Below are 22,092 nucleotides of genomic sequence, written 5' to 3' on the forward strand. Positions count from 1 at the left end.
AAAATTAAAAAGTCATGTGATAGGAGGCAATGTTCAATTGTGGATTAGGAATTAGTCATCAATCGGAAAACAAAAGTAGAGTTAAATGGCCATTTTTCTCAATGGAGGAGGGTAAACAGTGGTGTGCCAGAGGGATCTGAACTGGGACCGGTGCTATTTAATATATTTATAAATGATCTGGAAATTGGAACTACGAGTGAGATGATTAAATTTGCAGATGACCCTAAACTGTTCAAAGTTGTTAAAACACATGCGAACTGTGGAAAAACTGCAGGAAGACATTAGGAAATTGGAAGACTGGGCGTCCAAATGGCAGATGAAATTTAATGTGGACAAATGCAAAGTGATGCACATTGGAAAGAATAATCCAAATCATAGTTACCGGATGCTAGAATCCACCTTGGGGGTCAATGCTCAAGAAAAAGATCTGGGTGTCATTGTGAACAATACGCTGAAACCTTCTGCCCAATGTGCAGTGGCACCCAAAAAAGCAAACAAGATGCTAGGAATTATTAGAAAAGGGATGATAAACAAGACTAAGAATGTTATAATGCCTCTGTATCGCTCAATGGTGTAACCTCATCTTGAGTATTGCATTCGGTTCTGGTCTCCTTATCTCAAAAAAGATATAGAAACTAGAAAAGGTTCAAAGAAGAGCGACCAAGATGATAAAGGGGATGGAACTCCTCTCATATGAGGAAAGACTAAAGAGGTTACATAAGAACATAAGAATTGCCGCTGCTGGGTCAGACCATGCGGCGGCCCTCTGGTCAAAGACCAGCGCCCTAACCGAGACTAGCCCTACCTGCTTACGTTCCGGTTCAGCAGGAACTTGTCTAACTTTGTCTTTAATCCCTGGAGGGTATTTTCCCCTATGACAGACTCCGGAAGAGCGTTCCAGTTTTCCACCACTTTCTGGGTGAAGAAGAACTTCCTTATGTTCGTACAGAATCTAACTCCTTTCAATTTTAGAGAGTGCCCTCTCGTTCTCCCTACCTTGGGGAGGGTGAACAACCTGTCCTTATCTACTAAGTCTATTCCCTTCAGTTCCTTAAAAGTTTCGATCATGTCCCCTCTCAATCTCCTCTGCTCGAGGGAGAAGAGGTCCAGTTTCTCTAATCTTTCGCTGTACAGCAACTCCTCCAGCCCCTTAACCATCTTAGTCGCTCTTCTCTGGACCCTTTCGAGTAGTACCATGTCCTTCTTCATGTATGGTGACCAGTGGACACTTTAGCTTGGAGAAGAGATGGCTGAGGGGAAATATGATGAAAGTATTAAAAATTCTGAGTGGTGAACAACGGGTACAAGTGGATTTTTTTTTTTTTACTGCATTAGGATTTACAAAGACTAGGGGATACTTGAAGTTACAGAGTAACACTTTTAAAACCAATAAGAGGAAATATTTTTCACTCAGAAAATAGTTAAGCTCTGAAACGCATTGCCAGAGGATGTGGTAAGAGTGGTTAATGTAGCTGGTTTTAAAAAAGGTTTGGACAAGTTCCTGGAGGAAAGGTCCATAGTCTGCTGTTGAGACAGACACTTCTTGCCCTGGATCGGTAGCATGGAATACTGCTACTACTTGGGGGTTTGCCAGGTACTTGTGACTTGAATTGACCTCCAAGATGATGGCATGCTGGGCAAGATGGACCATTGGTCTGACCCAGTAAGGCTATTCTTATGCTTAGTTTCTTTACCACTAGAAAGCCATCCTCATAGAAACCATAAATACACAGTTTAGTCACTAGATGTCACCGTATATAGCAACCATTTAAAAAGGTATATTTTTACAGTAGAATTTACAACACAGAAAATGAAATGCACATCTGAATTACTAAGAGCCAGCCAAGCTGTGAGAGAGAAATTCATGTTGGGCAAAACATGTAGAACTTACCACGCAAATGGCATGTTTGAAGCATACACCTGTTTGCTCTGCGTCTATAAATTGAACAGTAGCAGGAAGAGGATGTTTGAAAAGAGTAATTCCCTAACTGCACTGCTACATTTCAGTGTATTAAAGTTTCTATGCTGAACTGCTTCTCCCAGAGGACAATTTCCCTGGCTACTAAACTTATTGACTGGTCTGACACTTAAAATATATGTATCATATTTTTCACTCCATAAGATTCACTTTATATGCTGGTGTGTCTTATACAGCGAAAATACAAATTTTTTACCCCCCATCGTACCTTTTTAAAAGGCCCCCCCCCGTCGTATCTTTTTAAAGCTGTCCCCCCACCTCGTCGTACTTTTTTACATGCCGCTTATAGCCTGGTGGTCCAGTGGTGTATCGGCCGGCAGAACGAGCTTTACGTGTTTCTGCCTGGGCCAGCGCTGCTTCCTGAATAGGACTCGTGAGAACTAACTGCAGCCATTCAGGAAGCAGCGCCGGCACAGGTAGGAGCAAGGAAAGCTCGCTCTGCCAGCTGATACACCGCTGGACCACCAGGCTATAAATGGCATGTAAAAAGGTACAACGAGGGGGGGGGGGGTGTTTTATAGGTGACATGCTTTATTTTTTGCACTCTTCAAGAACTCCAGCACTGTGTTAGAGAGGAGCTTCAGGTTATATGCTGCTTGTTTTAGAGCAGTACAAGAACTCCTATATTCGAGGGGAGATCTGGGAAACTACAGACCGGTGAGTCTGACCCCGGTACCGGGAAATATGGTAGAGGCGCTGATAAAGGAACGCATCATTGATCACCTTGACGGACACGGTCTGATGAGGACCAGCCAGCACGGTATCAGCAAAGGAAGATCTTGTTTGACAAACTTGCTGCACTTCTTCGAGGGAGTAAACAGGCAGATAGACAAGGGCGACCTAGTCAGCATTGTATATCTGGATTTTCAGAAGGCGTTCAACAAGGTTCCGCATGAACAACTACTTCGGAAAATTGCAAGCCATGGAATCAAGTGTGAAATACTCATGTGGATTAAAAACTGGCTGGAGCATAGGAAACAGAGAGTGGGGGTAAATGGACAATTCTCGGACTGGAAGAGCGTTACCAGTGGGGTGCCGCAGGGCTCAATGCTTGGACCCGTGCTCTTCAATATCTTTATAAACGATCTGGACATTGGTACAACAAGTGAGGTGATTAAATTTGCGGACGATATGAAATTATTCAGAGTAGTGAAGACAGGGGGATTGCGAAGATCTGCAACGTGACATAATCAAGCTCGAGAAATGGGCATCAACATGGCAAATGAGGTTCAACGTGGATAAATGTAAAGTGATGCATGTCAGTAATAAAAATCTCATGCACGAATACAGGATGTCTGGGCGGTACTTGGAGAGACCTCCCAGAAAAGAGACTTGGGAGTTCTGATCGACAAGTCGATGAAGCCAATCACGCAATGTGTTGCGGCGGCGGCGAAAAGGGCAAACAGAATGCTAGGAATGATAAAGAAGGCGATCACGAACAGATCAAAGAAGGTTTATCATGCCACTGTACCAGGCCATAATGCGCCCTCACCTGGAGTACTGCATCCACCACTGGTCGCCATACATGAAGGACACAGTACTACTCAAAAGGGTCCAGAGAAGAGTGACTAAAATGGTTAAGGGTCTGGAGGAATTGCCGTACAGTGAGAGATTAGAGAAACTGGGCCTCTTCTCCCTTGAAAAGAGGAGACTGAGAGGGAACATGATCGAAACATTCAAGATACTGAAGGGAATAGGTTTAGAAGATAAAGACAGGTTGTTCACCCTCTCCAAGGTAGAGAGAACGAGAGGGCATTCTCTAAAGTTAAAAGGGGATAGATTCTGTACAAACATAAGGAAGTTCTTCTTCACCAAGAGTATAGTAGAAAACTGGAATGCTCTTCCAGAGTCTGTTATAGGAGAAAACAGCCTCCAGGGATTCAAGACAAAGTTGGACAAGTTCCTGCTAAACTGGAACATACACAGGTGAGGCTGGACTCATTTAGAGCACTGGTCTTGACCTAAGGGCCGCCACGTAAGTGGACTGCTGGGCACGATGGACTACTGGTCTGATCCAGCAGCAGCAATTTTTAATGTTCTTATGTTCTTATATAGGAGCTATATGTGTGACATGCTGTGCATTTGCTTTGTATGAGAACTCCAGTTTATGTTAGAAAGGAAGTTCAGTTATATCCTGCGTATGTTAGAGCTGCACAAGTATAGCTGGTTGTGTATTTTTGGCAGAGACTTAATTTCTTACAGCCTAAGGGAGACAGGCAAGAGGAGCAGTTAAATGAGTAGTCAGTAGTTCACAGCTCTGAAATGTGTATGACACCCTTGGATCACTGCGACTTATTTCCTAGGCATTCAGCAAGAGTGCTTCCTATGCTAGGTAACAGTCTCCTTCAAGGAAATTCACATAAGCCACTCCCATCCAAGAAGACAAGGCTGCACCCTCCTTCTCATTCTGTCCTGTACTTACAACTCTCTCTTCCCCTCTGTCTTTTTTTACTTTCATTCTTTCACTGCTGTAGGATTCTTGGATGGTTGTCATGCACAACAAAACTGCTTCCTAACTGGCAGGTGACAGGGGGGTGTTTTAGAAAGGTACGGTGCAGAGCCTGGTAGGGAAGGGGGGACAGAGTGCAGAGCCTGTCAGGGATTGAGGGGGCTGGGTGCATAGCCTGGTATATATTAGTACACAATTTGATTCAGAATGTTTTTTTCTTGTTTCCTCTTCTAAATCTAGTATGCGTCTTATGGTCAGGTGCGTCTTAAGTGCGAAAAATATGGTATTTTTACTTCTGCAATTCTATGCTTATCCCATGCTATCTTTAATTCAACTTAGTTGAAATAATGATTTTGCCCTACCATGTCCATTAGGAAGGTGTTCCATGCATCTACCACCTTATAACCTATTTTCCATAATTAAAAAAAGGCTTGTGTTTAGTGCATTATACCCCTCAGTGGCATTCAGAGGTCTATACCTTATGTCCCCTTCTCCCCCCGATGAACAAAAGCAAAGGAGAGTCAAGGTTTGCCAATACCTATTGGCGAGGCAAAACAATGTTTTTGGGCTGTGTTATCACTGGTGACGAAACATAAGTGTACCAATACAAATCTGAAACAAAGTGTCAAAGTGCACAATGGAAGTCAGCCAATTCTCTACTACCAAAAAAGTTCCGCCAGTTCAAATCAAGAGTGAAAATGTTGTTGCTAACCTTTTTTTGATATCAGAGGGATTGTTCACTATGAATTTGTACCAACTGGACAAACAGTTAACCAAGTTTTCTATTTGGAAGTGCTGAAAAGGCTGCGTGAAAAAGTTAGACGAAAATGACCTGAACTTTTCACCAACAACTCACTCATGGCTCTTGCATCACAATGCACCAGCTCACATGGCACTGTCTGTGAGGGAGTTTTTAGCCAAAAACAAATAACTGTATTGGAACATCCCTTCTTACTCACTTGATCTGGCCCTCAATGACTTTTCTTTACCCAAAAATAAAGGAACTATTGAAAGGAAGACATTTGATGAAATTCAGAACATCAAGGTTAATACAACAACAGCCCTGATGGGCATTCCAGAAAAAGAGTTCCAAAATTGCTCTATAGCAGTGGTCTCAAACTCAAACCCTCTGCAGGGCCACATTTTGGATTTGTAAGTACTTGGAGGGCCGCAGAAAAAATAGTTAATGTCTTATTAAAGAAATGACGATTTTGCATGAGGTAAAACTCTTCATAGTTTATAAATCTTTCCTTTTGGCCAAGTCTCCAATAATGATATTGTCATTTATAGCTAAAGAGACATATGATCAAGAAACTGTTTTATTTTACTTTTGTGAGTATGATAAACATACCGAGGGCCTCAAAATAGTACCTGGCAGGCCGCATGTGGCCCCCGGGCCACGTGTTTGAGACCACTGCTCTATAGGGTGGACTAGACGTCGATGCATAGCTTCTCAAGGGGAGTACTTCGAAGGTGACTGTAGTGATAATCAGCAATGAGATATGTAGCACTTTTTCTATATTGAGTTTGCAAACTTAATTGTCAGACCTTAATTGGCAGCAAGAGAGGGATTTTTGCTCCTAAACTGTGGGTATTTTAACTGCAGTGGGATATTTTAAATTATCTTTCTAAAAAAACTGCTGAATAGTATACAAATAAAACATAATAAAGACATAGGTATGTTTCTCCAATATAACAATGAAACAATGGTGGACTCATGGCAGAGGACTTTTGACACTAGCTAGCCTTCGTCTTTGAGCAAAAGGAGGATGAAAGAAGGAAAAATGAGAAAAACAGGAAGATCAATGCATGAGAGCAATGAAAGGTTGCCAGAGTAACTCGTCCATGTCTGTCAGCCCCCCACACTAGGGGGGACAAGTCATAAGACCTAAGCCAGAGTAGGAGAGAGGATAGAGCAAGAAACAACAATGAAGGTGACCAATTGCTGCTCAGTCCTCTTTATTGTATAAAGCTCGACACAATCGTGTTTCGGCCCAAGAAGGGTCTGCCTCAGGAGTCTCGTTGTTGGAACGGGATGGGTAAGATGTATAAGTTCACATGCTCATATTTTCCATTTAGTTATACATTGAACCATGAAAAATAATAACTTTATTTTTGTATACCGCCATACCCAGGGAGTTTTAGGCGGTTCACATCAATTAAACAGATTTACAAGAATTAAACAGATTTACAAAAATTACAGTAAATCAGGTTTACAAGAAGCGAAGACACTGAGGTAAACATGAAGGGGGGTATATAACACCATCAATGGTAAAAAAAAAACCAAAAAAAAACCCCAGCATATGCTGCTATCCGCAATTATTTGAAAGCGCAGTTGTTTCTTGCTCTTCACCTGTGTGAAGGCGGTTTCTCCTGTTGTTCTCTCAAGGAGAGAGGATAGAACTAGACTGGTGACTGGAGGAGTAAGAGATGCAGAAAGAAGTGTTACTAACTGATCTAAGCAAATACTGAACAGTATTTATTTTGGAATCCTTTTAGGACAGTTTTACATTTTAATTTAGGGTCTGAAAATGATCAAGAAAATAGCACAGTTCATTTAAAAAAAACCCCAAAAAAACCCAACAAAACTTAGGATCAGCTATTCATCAATCATAATGTTGCTTCTTTTTACAAAAACACCCTTTGGCATGATATCTGAGTGTCTAAAATGTGTTATCTAATTACATGTTCAAACATCACATAAATAATGAAGATCTGTAGCCCAGAAAGATAAAAGCCAAAGTTGGACGTTCTGTTCAGTCAAGGGACATTGCCCCTAGAGAGTCAGGGCAGAGAAGCCATGCGCTCCCAAGGCACTCATGAGGTGATGCACTTGATTAATCAAGAGGTAACAAATAACAATCAACAGACGTATGCAACGAATATATACATACACACACACACATATGAGGTGTGATCAAAAAATACGGTGAATGTTTAAATAAAAACACATTACAGTAAAAAGACACATTGCCATTAATCCCCCTCAAAAATACTCCCCCTTGCTTCAAACACACTTATCCCATCATTCTTGCCACTTTCTGAAGTAGTTCTAGAAGTTTTCTTTCGTGACTTTAGTTATGCTGTCATGGCTGCCTCGATGTCCTGAATCGATTCAAAACATTTACCTTTCATGGTCATTTTGACTTTGGGGGAAGAGCCAGAAGTCGCACGTTGCAGATCCGGTGGATGAGGACACACCGTAATGGTTTTATTTTGACAGAAATTGCTATACCAAAAGCGATGTGCAACATTGTCCCGATGGAGAATTAAACCATTTCCCCATTTCTCAGGTCACATCACTCGCCTCATGTTCAAATCTGTTAAAATGTTTTGAACGGAACCGTAAGAGATGTTCAGATCCCCAGAAATGTCTTGTTTGATCAAATCATTTCGCTTACTCTTTCAACATACTCTTGGGGTTTTTGATGTTGAAGGGCATCTCGATCTCTCCTTGTCTTCAACTGACTCGCAATCATTTGAACCACTGGTAAACCAACTTCACGGTCACTGCAGCATCACCATAAACTAATTTTTGTGCATTTCTTTAGCACTTTTTTGCAGTTTGAAACAAAATTTCACGTTGCTTGCGATTCATGATTTCTGGCACACTTTATTATTATTATTATTATGTTCTTGTATACCGCCATACCCAAAGAGTTCTAGGCGGTTCACATCAATTAAATTATTATCCGATCTGAACACGGATTTACAACATTTTATCGGAATCACAAGCAACGGGGAAGGAAATGTTTGAGTTATAGTAGGAATTTATCTGAGTTGGATTGGAAGGAAAAGGGGGAGGGAGAAGAGGGCCACCTCTCTCAATCGTAGCTCACAACCGACTGGATTGCACTGAACAAGTTGAAACTTGTCACACACTAAGGTTTGACGTGCCACTTTCCGTACTGAAGATCCCTGCCTTCCTGTTGGATGGCACTTGGCAGTAGCATTCACCATTTTTTTTTTTATCACACATAAAATGCTTGACGTACCTGTATATAAACAGCTTTGAGTGTAGTTGTATAACTACAAAAGGTGGTATACAAATCCCTTTCCCTTCCCAATAACATAGAAACATGATGGCAGATAAGGGCAGACTGGATGGGCCATTTGGCATATCCGCAGCATCCACTATCTCCAATTCTGCCTCTATGGGCTTGTCCCACGCTTTCTTGAATTCAGATAGTCTTTTTGTCTCCACCACCTCCACCAGGAAACTATTCCATCTATCTACCATCCTTTCTGTAGAAAAAGTATTTCCTTAGATTGCTCCTGAGCCATTTATTACCTCTTAACTTCATCCAATGCTTTCTCATTCCACAGTTTTTCTCCATTTGATAAAGGTTCACCTCTTGTACATTATTAATACCACACAGATATTTAAAAGTTTCAGTCATATTCCCTCTCTCCCACCTTTCTTCCAAAGTATACACATTGAGGTCTCTAAGTCTGTCCCCGTATGCTTTATAACAGAGACCACTGACCAACTTTGTAGCAGCCCTCTGGATTGACTCTATCCTGTTTATATATTTTTTGAAGATACGGATTCCAGAATTGCACCCAGTATTCTAAATAAGGCCTCACCAAAGTTCTTATGCAATGGTATTATCTTTTTTCCTACTGGCCATTCCTCTCCCTATGCACCCAAGCAGCCTTCTGGCTTTGACTGTCACCTTTTCTACCACCTTAAAACCACCCAGGTCCCACTCTTTACTGACTTTACACGGTACTTTTATGTAATGCTAATTACCGTATTTTCATGCATATAATGCGCGCGTTATACACGATTTTACAAACCGTGCATAACCTTGCGCGTTATACACGTGAGCGCGTTTTATAACTTTTTTTTTTCAATCCGATCGGCATCCCCCCTGCGAACCGGCATCCTCCCCCCCCTCCCGCTCGCGTCACCCCCCCCTCCCCCGCGATCCTACATCCCCCCAGCACCAAACATCTCTTACCCGATTGGGCACCGGCACCAGCACCAATGCACAGGATGTGCCAGTGCCAGTGCCTGAAGATCCTCCCTCGTTGGTTTGGGCTGGGCTGGGCTGGGCGGTGCGGTGCAGGAGAGATCCTCCTTCTTCCTGCGCCGGGCTGGACTAGGCTTTGAGCATTTGCGCATGCTCAAAGCCTTCTGGTCTCGCTCTCTATCTCGGAGAGAGCGACACCACTTAGTGAAGATTTGGCGAGATATAAGACCACATATAACATAACAATGGTATGACTGCAATAAGATATTCACACATCTTGTGGCATTATAAGAGCCCCATGAGAAGTTATACAAATCTAATATTTCCTTCTGCTATAACACACAGAGCTTGGTAATTGCTCCCACAGCAATTACCTGTTCATAACAAAATCACAGAACTTGAACTATCTCCTTTTATCCCCCCAAAATATATTGCTAACTCAAAATCCCACAGGACTATATAATTAAAAAAAAAAAATGATATACAGTCATACACCAGACTCTCAAATGACAAAACAATCCAAAACAAAACTGTGCTATGACTAAATTAATGGTGGTTTCTTATGAGCAAATAAAAACTAGGCACAAGCGTCACGAGGGGAACAGTCCAGCCAGAAAGCAAGGTTTACTTAGCACTTAATTTCTAACATATGGAGCATGGCGGTACACCTGGTCCAACTAAGATTGCCCTTGTTTCTTTTGTTTTATATAAGCTGTGGGCAGCCTCAAACCACTGAGCAAACTGAATGCAGCAGATGGTACCTCAAAGGTAACGACAAGGCGTTTCATGCACAGAAGACTAAGGTGCTTTGGCCAATGCCATTAACACCGGCATGCTCTGGGCAAACATGGACTAGGGTAGGCCCCAACACAGCTCCGGTAGGTTTGATAGAGCCACTTCTGCTTTCCTGGGCATGTTTCACAATTAAAAAGAAAACATCATTTGGATTCAAGGAGCGCCTTCCTTCCAAACAGGATCTCTCTCTCTCCCTTTAGAAATTTGCATGCAGACACCTCTGTGGTGAATTCCTCAGCAGCACGTTTTTGGTGCAGAGATAAGAACACAAGAATGGCCACACTGGGACAGATCGAAGGATCATCAAGCCCGGTATCCTGTTTCCAACCCAGGTCCCAAGCAAACACTTGCAGGTGAGAAAAGAGAAGGACACAGGAACTACTGGTTAATTTTAATTGGGCAAAAAAATAAAAATGAGGAAAAATTAAAAAGGGTTATTTTGATAAGATTCAAATACTTGTACCTAGCCCCAATTTTCAAATTGGCATATGGAGCCAGATTCAGTAAATGGCGCCGAAAAATAGATGCTAGAAAAATCCACGCTCAGCGCTATTCAATAAAGAGCACTAAGAGGGGAATTCATGAAGGGGCACTAATGATTACCACATGCTAGACACTATGACACCCATCCTCTATAATAAAACCATAAGCGCGCATGCGCACTTAGTATTTCGTGTTCCCTGCCACCGTGGTCTCTGTTTCCGTGCCAAATTCGATTTTCGAACACGGAGGCAAGGAGAACACGGAGGCAGGGAACACGCTGCCGATTCCCCCCCTCCCGCATCAACCGCTGACGCCGCTGCTCCTCCTCCTCTTCAAAGGAGCATGCTGAGGAATAGCGGCCAGCTGTAGCAAACTTCGCAGGCTGCTCTCCACCTCGGTAGCACGTTGCCTCTTGACGCAAGGGGTCATGTCAGAGGGAATGTGCTACCAAGATGGAGAGCGGCCTGCGAGGTTCGCTACAGCCGGCCGTGATCCTCAGGCTGCTTTGAAGAGGAACAGGCCCAGTTGGTTCTGGATTTGCCTGAGGATTTTGGCCATCTACCCCGGGGCCACTTGACTTTATGTAGGAAGATGAGCCTGTTGGCCTGTAAATGTATCCTTCAATATTGGACGGTTCAGGACCCTCCGGCATTCTGGCATTGGCGGAATCAGTTGCATCAGTTGGCTACCTGAGAGGCAAGGGATGCTGGGGGGTCACGGAAGAGGAAGCTTTTGTTCCTAAACATCTGGGACCCTATTTGCAGACCTTGCATCCCAAGGGTCATAGTGACATCTTAAGGTGGTTGTCCTAAGCTGGGCTGTTTGCAGTTGACGGGGAGGAGAGTTTTAGGGGGGAGGGGTGGAGAGTACCTGGGGGGGGTAGGGGTGGGGTCTTCTTAGTAGTTGCATTTGGATTTGGGTTTTTGGGTGGGGGAGGGGGGTTATATGGTTTTGTACGTTTCTTCTACGATTTCTGTGGGGAGTGGATGATGGATGGCTTACTCCAGGGCTCATCAGAGACCAGGGCCCTGGTTAGAATTGTTGTGTTTTTGGAACTAGATATGTAGGGGGCTATGTTAGGTAGGCGACATGTATTATGTACCTACAAAAAGAAAAAAACACCGATGTTGATGACTGTTCTTATGTTGTGGATGTTGCTCCAGAGTTCTATTCTTGATTTGGATATCATCTTGTCTGTTTTTGCTGTTTTGCGGATTTCATCAATAAAATTGTTTGAACATATCACAAGTCCCATTTTTATGCAAAAAAAGCCCCATTACTAACAATCCAGGATAACAGTAAAATAACATGTCTCTTAATGGTTTAATTAAGGGGAAAGTTAAGTAAAAAGGAATGTCTGTAGAAATTGAAATCACTGCTACATGTAATAAAAGTGAGCCAAGTAAAGAGCAATCAAGCCATTGTGACATCACTGATGAGGTTGGTTCTTAGACATTGGTGGAATGAGGCATTATGACATCAGAGTAAGAGCTCTTGATTACCAGAGACAGAAATTCTTCACACTAAGAGGAGACGTTATCAACGTGGGCTACTATTAAGATGCTGCTTTTTCTTTTTTTTTAACCACAGGTCCCATTTCACGCAATGAGACCTAGGGCTCCTTTTACTAAGGTGCGCTAGCATTTTTAGTGCACGCAGGAATTACCGCACGCTACACCACGTACTACGCTTCTAGAACTAATGCCAGCTCAATGCTGGCGTTAAGGTCTAGCGCGTGCGCTATTCCGCGTGTTAGAGCCCTAGCGCACCCTAGTAAAAGGAGCCCCTAGTTACTAATAACTATAGTTAACAATAAAATAACACCAAAGGAAGCCCATATTGTTAACTCCCCTCCCCCCAGACATACACAAATTACCCAATGCAAAAGATATAAAGCTTATGTTTATTATTAGAGCTTGATTAAATTGTTTCTGTATATAACTTTTGAAAGTTTAAGTTACACTTCTCTCTCGTTATTCGCGGGGGATACGGGCAGAGCCGGACCGCGAATGGCGAAAAACCACGATTATCCGGCTCTGACCCACCCCAACCTCCCTGCCACCTTCCCGGCCTTACCTGGTCGTCTAGAGGGCTTTCGGGGCAGGAGCGATCTTCCTACGCTCCTGCCCCGTGCAGATCGCCATGAGGAAATGGCTGCTATGAGTTCCCATAGTCTCGAGATTACGATGGGAACTCCCTACAGCCATTTCCTCATGGCGATCTGCACGGGGCAGGAGCATAGGAAGATCGCTCCTGCCCCGAAAGCCCTCTAGACCACCAGGTAAGGCCGGGAAGGCGGCAGGGAGGTAAAAAAATATGTTTTTTCAAAATTTTCCCCCTCCCCAGAAAAAAAATTGCGATTATGTGAAATCGCGAGTGCAGAAACCGCGAATGGGGAGGGGGAAGTGTAATGTGGAAATATTTAACACTTCCCTCCCCCTAAGGAATGCCCCTCTCTGTGTGTGATAAAATTACATGCATATTTATTAGCAGCTCTACATCCACACTGAATGCATGAAGTAGAATTGCACTCATAACTACTTTTTTGTGCATCCAAGTCCCAACCAAGCTTTTGGAAATTTAGCCCTTATTCATATGCAGCAAAAGCACTAAAATGTTGCATGAAACACAGTTATGATGCTGTTGCACCATCAGAGGCAGCAACATCCAGAGGAGACAATGGAAGCTTGTATAATTCGGAGGGAAATCCTTTGGGATAGGGCTGACGGCATCAACATGTGCATTCACTGAGACAAGCTCAGAAAAATGATGGCTACCTCGGGCCGTGAACAGCATCGTTCCCTTCTCCTCTTAGTGTTACATGACTAAGTGCAACATGCTCGTCCCTCAATATTTCTTTCTGCTCTCCAAAAGATTATATTGCCTCTGCAAAAACCAGCTCCAGTCGGGGCTGACATAGCCATTAGGTGACCCATGTGGACACCTAGGGTAGCGGCTTTTGGGGACTGCAAAAAACAGCAGCAGTCAACACAGAAGGAACGATAAGCCTGGTTAGTGGCATAAGCTCAAAGAACCACTGGTGAATCCTTTTACCTGCAGAGAGGACCTTCAAAATAAACCGCTTACCCAGAAAAACGTCTTTTGGAAACAGCCCTCAATGCAGACCCATTTTTATAATGGCTTGTTAGCTTTTTCTTTTTTTAATTAGACAGGGGTGATTAAAGCATAATTAAAACTTCAGATTGCAATTATGGTACTTGCATAAAATCTGTTTTACTACTTGGGAACTGGGTTGACCACTGCTGGGCTTGATGGACCTTCAGTTTGTCCCAATATGACAATTCTTACATTATTATGTGGGCCAAGTGTAGGATAATCAAGCCATTGTGACATCACTGATGAGGTTGGCTCTTAATACATTGGTGGAATGAGGCATTATGACATCATAATCTCAGCTCTGGAATGTTGCTGCTCTTTGGGTTTCTGCCAGGTACTTGGGACCTGGGTTGGCAAGTCTTATGTTCTTGTTCAGTCATCTTTAACAACTAAGGTCGGATGTAAAATTCTGGAAACTAGAGCCAGGGCCACTGCAAAGGCATTAGACCTCCCTAACTCTAAAATCTGGCACACAAACAGGTACGCAGTTATGCGCATGCAAAAATAGTGCCTAAGTGTGAACAGGGGAATTCCATAAGTGGCGCTGAACATTAGGCACTACTTCCATGCCAAGAAGCGTTCTAATGGAAGCAAAACGCCAAAATGGGGCACAAATGGCAGATCCACGCAAAAACACACTTACTTGAAAATTAATAAAACAGTAAGAGGGGCATAATCAAAAAAAGTCTAAGTCCCCTTTTGGCCTAAGGCCTTAAATGTTGAAAGTAGAAGCAGGGAACATAAAAAGGAGGTTTTTTTTTATAATGGCCTGCTTTTACGTTCAGCTGTTTAAACGCCCAGACCACTACTACGTCTAAACTTATACCTTATCTAACGTAATCGGGGGTTCAGGGGGGGCATGGGGGAGGGTGCCCAAGCCCTCCTGCCCCATGCCCCCCCCCGAACCCCCGATTACGTTCGGGGCAGGAGGGAGCCCAAGCCCTCCTGGCCACGCGACCCCCACCCCCTACAAGATCGGGCAGGATGGAGCCCAACCCCTCCTGCCCAGGTGGACCCCCCCTACCCCCCACCCCCACTAAAATACGGGCAGGAGGGATCTCAGGCCCTCCTGCCCTCGAATCCCCCCCCCCATGACCGCACCCCCTCTGAACCCCCGATCGCCCCCCCCCCCGCCGACCCGTGAAATCCTACCCTCCATACATTGTCAACATTGGCCGGACGGACGGGTGCCAAGCCCGCCCGTCCGGCAGGCCAGCCGGCTCCGGAATGGGGCTGGATTGGCCCAGGCGGCTTAAACCTCACCCACAGGTGGGGCCTGAGGCGCCTGGGCCAACCAGAATAGGCCCGGGAGCCTTAGGCTGATTTCTCCACTTCCCCGATTCTTTCCCTACCCCCCCAAACCAAGTTCTCCCTGCTGCTTCTCTGAGCCAGGCCTGACGCGTACAAGCACCAGGCCCACAAGACTTCACCTACGACGTCAATTCTAACACCAGGAAGGAAGTTCCAGGCCAGCCTGGCAGCGATTGGCTGGCCCAGAATTTCCTCTCTGATATCAGAATTGACATCGGAGTGAAATCTTGTGAGTCCGGCGCTTGTACGCACCAGGCCTGGCTCAGGGAAGAAGCAGGGACAAAAAAATTGCAAAGGTAACGCGATCGACTCATGTTGCCTTTGCGATCGACCATTTGGGCACCCCTGGCCTAGAATGTCTCACCTATTGCACTGGAAATGGTATTTAAATAAATATTGTTGATTAGGTGTCCCGAAGGGAATTATTGCTTCCTAAAAATCCTTCTTTCATAAACAAATTCATTTCCTGCTCCATGAGATGACAGACACCAAGATGGATAACATTTGAGTTCATCAATAAAGCAGCAACTTGGACTAGGGCATTTAAAAAAATACCCAAATAACATAAAATACCATATAGAGATTAATTCCCAGGGGAGAATGAATTCCCAGAGTGACTGATATTTGAATGCAGACCACCAAGTTTAGGCTTGAAACAAACAAAAAAAAATAAGACCCAAAAACTGAAGTGTAGGCTAAAAGCATTATACTCAGCATAAACAACATAGGACAAGTTCAGTCCATGCTCTGTGGGACTCAGCTCCAGGCCTGGTCATGCTGTCATTTCCATTAACATAGAAACCATGATGGCAGATAAAGGCCAAATGGCCCATCCAGTCTGCCTATCCGCAGTAACCATTTTCTCTTCCTCTCTCTAAGAGATCCCACATGCCTATCCCAGGCTTTCTTGAATTCAGATACTGGCTCAAAAACCCTCAAAATTCACCAGCTACTGATTCAACCTTTTTCAACCCAAACTTAGAGAAGAAAATCAACACTGAAAATAGTACAGACTTCCAGCAGTACCAGTAAAATAAAACGCAATAAAATATTAGACACTTATACATTTCAAACAAAAGTTATAAAATATATGGCTGTTAAAAAGTTTAACTCTATAATTATATATAAATTTATAATTTATGCCTGCTTATGTATCTATATATGATTATACAGACACACATCAATATATCTATACGCACACACACAGAGGTACAAACTGCTTTAGTGACATATGTGTGAACTGTTTCAAGAATTCTGTCCTTACCTCATCCATTTTTTCAGATGTTGGCGTTTGATCACGTGGAGGTAATTCTGGAGCTGTAGTACACTCTGGATTGCATGTCCTGCTTAGTTGAGAGGACTGGTCAATGGGCGTTTGACCAGCCTCAGACGCTGTCCGTGAACTCTGACCAAGAGATGCTGTCACAAGTATTGGCTCATCATCATCAGAGTCTGGCAAGGGGGTGGGACTAATGTCCTCAAAGCCTGTGCTAGAAGGGCGTGAGGAAGGGGTTATGCCTCTGAAATGGGATTGGAGGTTGCAAGTAAACGGCGGAATGGGGGACAGCTGGGAGGAGGACGATGATATCGGGCTGCCCTCCATCCGCACCTCATTGTCTGAGTCATGCTCATTAAAGAACGGTAGCTTTGTTCTCTGCTCTTTCAAGAGCATCTCTATCCTCGAGTCCAAGCTGTCATGCTGCATTTCAGACTCCATGGTTGGAGTTCCAGGTGTTTCACTCCTCTCAGGAGTTCGGCCACTTTGCTCACTGGGGCAGTCGGCTTCTGGCAAAGGGGGCTCGTCTGGCTTGTCCTTGACTGGTACAAAATCAATACTGGCAGCACTGTGTTCTACAAACGGCTCCGAAGGAGGAGGTGCGGGCCGCCTGTATTCAAGGTCTCTAGAAGTCTGTGGATACGTCTGCTCTTCCGAGTGGGAATATATTTGCGCTTGGTAAGGAGAGAAGGCTGATTTATAGTTTGAACTCGAATGGGTCAGGGGAGGAGTCAGAGAATATTGTACTGGTTCTGTCTGAGATTTATAAGGGCTAAATGTGTGCTCCAAGCCTCTGTATACTGACGAGTTATGGACATAGCGATGACTAGGGCCGTCGATTATAAGCATCAGTAAATTTTGTCTCGTGCCTCCTAGGCTTGTACCCAGACTCCTGTACATAATGGTAAACTGGTGTTGTCTGCCGACTGGAATAGCTTGAATCTTGGGAAAATGGGGTCCCAAGGCGTGGGGTATGAGGGGTTCCTTGAGACTGGGGGGTATACTGGCTGTAGGAATTTGGGGTGTCCTGCCGACTGCTGGAGTAAGCTGTATCATGAGAATAGGGCGTACTACTGTTCGGGGTAACAGAGGCTCCCCCTGAACAAAACATAGTTTCTTTCAGTCGCTTCAAGGGATCATTCAACTGGTTAAAAACATAAAGAAGGGAAAAAAAAAAAATCCAAGTTAGATATAAACAAATGACATCATGAAATACTAAATTCTACGCATTGTCAGCAATACCTAGCTTAAAAGTAGGTCAGAAAAAGCTTCCCTTTTCAATAAATTCAGTAAGACTGCCCTTGATAATATAGTGCAAAACCCACCTGGTGTTTGAATCCCTTAACCTTTGGCCTCACAAGATAGCTATCGGCCCATAATATCATTCAAGCAATCATCTGTCCCAAACCTTTGGGAGGGAATGACTGTAGGATGTAGAGAGGGCTTATAAAATTACTCTGGTCGACATTTGGCGAGCAGTGGCAAGCGTATTTTTAATTGGTCATCATTGCCAGCTAATTGGGATGCCTTGCTCACTTACAATAGGGAAGAAGTTAACTTTGATAAATTTAAAGGATTGCTAAAAAGTTTGAACATTGATACTTCTCTTCTTAATATTAGTTTCTCTGCTTTGAACTGAGCTAGATAGTATGAACTTTACCCTTCCCTTCCTTTTGTTCAACCCCTTTATGTTACTTTACTTTATCTTATTGTAGTTCACTTTTACCCTTTTTGTGTCTTGTCCTTGTCATTATGCATTTTTAATGATATGTATCTCTTGATTTTATTGTATTCTGTATAATCACTTAGTAAACTTGAAACTTAGATGTCAGTTCTGGGCCATATCCAGGCACTGGCATTTAGGAGTGTACCCCCCCTCCACTGCCCCTCCCCCCCCACACACACCTATTGTACCATGACCAAGCATGGGAGACAATGTACAGGAAGCCATTTTTTTCATCCCTGTCTCCTTTGCACCTGTACCACTCATACAACCCTGGGGACGGCCCTGCTGGTAATATCTGGGTCATTTACAGCACCCAGAAGTTATACAGGTACAGTCAATGTTTCAGTGTCACACCCACATAGCTGACTGGCCAAAGACAGGACTGTTATTCAAGCCTTCGACAAGGTACCCCATGAGCGCCTACTGAAGAAACTGTGGAGCCACAGGGTGGAAGGGGATGTGCCCAGATGGATCGAAAATTGGCTGGGGGACAGGAAGCAGAGTGGGTGTAAAGGGACACTACTCTGACTGGAAAGGGGTCACGAGTGATGTCCCATAGGGGTCGGTGCTGGTACCGCTACTGTTCAATATATTCATCAATGACCTGGAAACAGGGACCAAGTGCGAAGTTATTAAATTTGCGGACGACACAAAACTCTCCAGCACGGTCAGAACTGTTGAGGAATGAACTACAGAGAGACCTGAACAAACTGAGTGAGTGGGCAAATAGATGGCAGATGAGCTTCAATGTAGAGAAATGTAAGGTCTTGCACATAGGGAAAGGGAACCCCATGTATAGCTATACGATGGGAGGGAGGGTACTGGGGGAAGGCAACCTAGAAAAAGACCTGGGGGTATTGGTGGATAAATCAATGAAGCCAGCGGCACAATGCGAAAAAAGCGAACAGAATGCTGGGCATTATCAAAAAAGGTATCACTTATGATACTTTCCTTGTTGCATGGCAAGCACCCTCTCCATTTTGTAAATATGACATACTGAATTCCACCAACAGGTGTAATTAAAGTTTAGTATAATCTTTCCAGTTTCCAGTAATCTGTTGAATGGCAACCCCTGTCAATATCAATAAAAGTTTATTATTATTTGCAGAAATTGGGCTTTTGAATCTCATAGATGTACCAAATAATATAGTATCATATGAAAGGGCAACATGATTTTCTAACAATGAATTAATTTGGGACTAAATTAACTTCCAAAAGCCATTTATATAGGGACAGAAAAAAATTAAATGATCTAATGTCCCAGCTTCTAAACCACAATGCCAGCATCTATTAGACCTAGAGCTATCCAACTTTTGTAAACGAACTGGGGTCCAAAAAGCTCTATGCAACAAAAAGAACCAGACTTAGAGGGGACATGATAGAGACCTATAAAATCATGAAAGGCATAGAGAAGGTGGAGAGGGACAGATTCTTCAGACTAGAGGGGACAACAAAAACACGAGGTCATTCAGAAAAATTGAGAGGAGACAGATTCAGAACAAATGCTAGGAAGTTCTTCTTCACTCAGAGGTTGATGGACTTCTGGAATGCACTTCCAGGAGAGGTGATAGGACAGAGTACATTATTGGGGTTCAAAAAGGGACTGGATGACTTCCTGAAAGAGAAGAGGATAGCAGGGTACAGATAGAGGGTTGCTTATGGGACATTGAGTAAATGGGATATAAACATCCTAGGTAAGGAGCACTTACAGGTCATGGACCTGGTGGGCCGCCACGGGAGCGGACTGCTGGGAGCGATGGACCCCTGGTCTGACCCAGCAGGGGCAATACTTATGTTCTTAAGTGGCTTTACTTGCCCAGTTATTCAGTGCCAGTGTCTGTATAACTGGTATCGTAACAATTGAGCGCAGGACAAAAGCGCTCCGACAAAGGCATGCCGACAATTGTGAGCAAAAGGTATGCGCGCTGCCAGTCCCGCCGCTTTAAAGCCTTACCGTTAGCGCTGTGAGAGGGGTATGGGGGGACCCCCCCCAATACATGTACAAGTCCTCGCACTCTCGTTGGGGGAGATCCCCCCTCCCCAAAGTACACTGAAAACTTCCATTTTCCTTTCAGATTTTGGTGGTCGGCAGTTTTTCATTGTCATGGGACCCTCCTCAACAAGAGCGTAAGGACTTGTACATGTAGGGGGGGTTCCGCCCACACACACACACCCTCACAGCGGTAACGGTAAGGCTTTAAAGTGGCGGGACTGGCAGCACGCATACATCTTGCACACAATTGTCAGCGCGCCAAAGTTCAGAGCGCTTTTGACAGGTCACCGTATAACTTCCAGACACTGCTCCCTCTGAGCTGAAAAGGAGTCCTCTAACTGCATTTCTGCCATTAGGGAATGGAGCATCAAAACTGTGTTTTCAGTCATTAGGGACAGGCAGGTTCCCTGGAGTCCTGCAGAGCTTGCATGTCCCTCACTACTGAAAACATGGTAGGTGGAGGGGTGGATCACGGGTAAAAAACTGCTACCTCTGCACCCAGAGTCTGTGAGATCAATTCCCAGCACTGCTCCTTGTGACCCTGGGCAAGTCACTTAATCCTCCAGCGTCCGCCGCTTTGAATGTCAGCTTTGAAACGCCAAAGCCACAGAGAGGCAGTGTACAAGTCCTCATTCCCTTTCCCTTCCCTGATCAACTTAGAGGAACAGTGCTTCCATGTCCACCCTGACTCCAACCCCAGGATGGCCCTGGCACTGCCTGGATTGTGCCAAGGCGGTTACAGCCGATATTTAACAGAACTATCCTGTTAATTGCCGCTGAATAGCAGCAGATGGCCAGCTGACCGTGATTTAATTGAGCTGGAGCCTCTCCTGCCCGGTTAAAATCATTTTGAATAATTGGGCCCACTGTGGCTAATCTGTGCAGGAGGAAGTTTATTTCACAAGAAAACAGAGCAAATGACCCAAATCGTTTACTTCCTGTACTAAAACCTGATTTCCAAATCATTTTCAGATTAAAGGGCAAGAGCACACCTGTCCCATATAACATATAAAAACAGAGTGGGGAGGCCTCCGGTGCTAAAAATATTATTTTGGGCTCTCCTTAGTGAGGTGCGGGGGGGGGTCTTCATTCTGTGTCTGGGAAAACTTAGGCCAACTGTTCAAACGGACTAACTGTGTTACTATTGAATCTAAGGAACAACCAGAAATCACTCTAAATTCAATTTAATCTGAGATCTTGTTTTGTTGTTGTAATCTTTAAAATAACAGGATTTACTTCAGAAGATCGAAGGAAAGGATGCAGGTTGATAAGATATGTCCACTGGTGCAGGGAGAGGAGGTGAATACTAATCTATCAAAATTCTGTCAGAATAAAATGAATCTTAAAGGGGAAAAAAAAGGGTTAGCTTCTAGCAACTTCTAGCAAGGAAACACCATTACAACCAAACAAAAATACTGTCTCCTTCTAATGACTTTCTTCTTCCAAGCTATCACCCAGCAATGCCTCGAACAGTATAAAATCAGATCATTCATACTCAGCTTTGCCTTTCACTATCACATCTACCCTCAGGCAAGTTAGTTAAATGCTCTGAAACATCTCCTCAAAACAGTTAAGGGCTCCTTTTACGAAGCCGCGTTAGCGGTTTAACGCAAGTAATAGCGCGCGCTAAACTGCCGGTCACGCTAGATGCTAACGCCAGCGTGGAGCTGGCATTAGTTCTAGCCGCATAGCGCGGGTTTAGTGTGCGCTAAAACCGCTAGCACGGCTTTGTGAAAGGAGCCCTAAGTGTGGTAATAATTTGCTGCATCCTGGCAAAGACCCCCAAGCTTTCACCATGAGTTTCAAAGGCTGTGAAGTAAATAAAATTTAATGCTACAATTACTATAAAAAAATTTTTAAAAATCAATTTTAAAAGATTAATTCTTGCGGGATCCCGAAACCCCCATTCCCATTCAGAGCGGGTATAAACAATGGAAGTTCTCAAAACCTCCAAGGAACTTACTCATGAACTTGTACATGGAGCAGCA

The 22,092-nt window shown here is 44.0% G+C and overlaps 1 protein-coding gene across 1 annotated transcript in view; it reads right to left on the reverse strand.

The window, feature by feature from the left end:
- The window catches only part of SETD1B (SET domain containing 1B, histone lysine methyltransferase), a 169,976-nt gene that overhangs the window by 127,307 nt on the left and 20,577 nt on the right, over positions 1 to 22,092 (reverse strand). The window contains 2 exon segments of the mRNA XM_033954071.1: positions 16,374 to 17,216; positions 17,218 to 17,529. Of these exon segments, the coding sequence (XP_033809962.1) occupies positions 16,374 to 17,216; positions 17,218 to 17,529 (1,155 nt within the window).

Source organism: Geotrypetes seraphini, chromosome 8 (assembly GCF_902459505.1).
Source record: "Geotrypetes seraphini chromosome 8, aGeoSer1.1, whole genome shotgun sequence".
Taxonomy (NCBI): domain Eukaryota; kingdom Metazoa; phylum Chordata; class Amphibia; order Gymnophiona; family Dermophiidae; genus Geotrypetes; species Geotrypetes seraphini.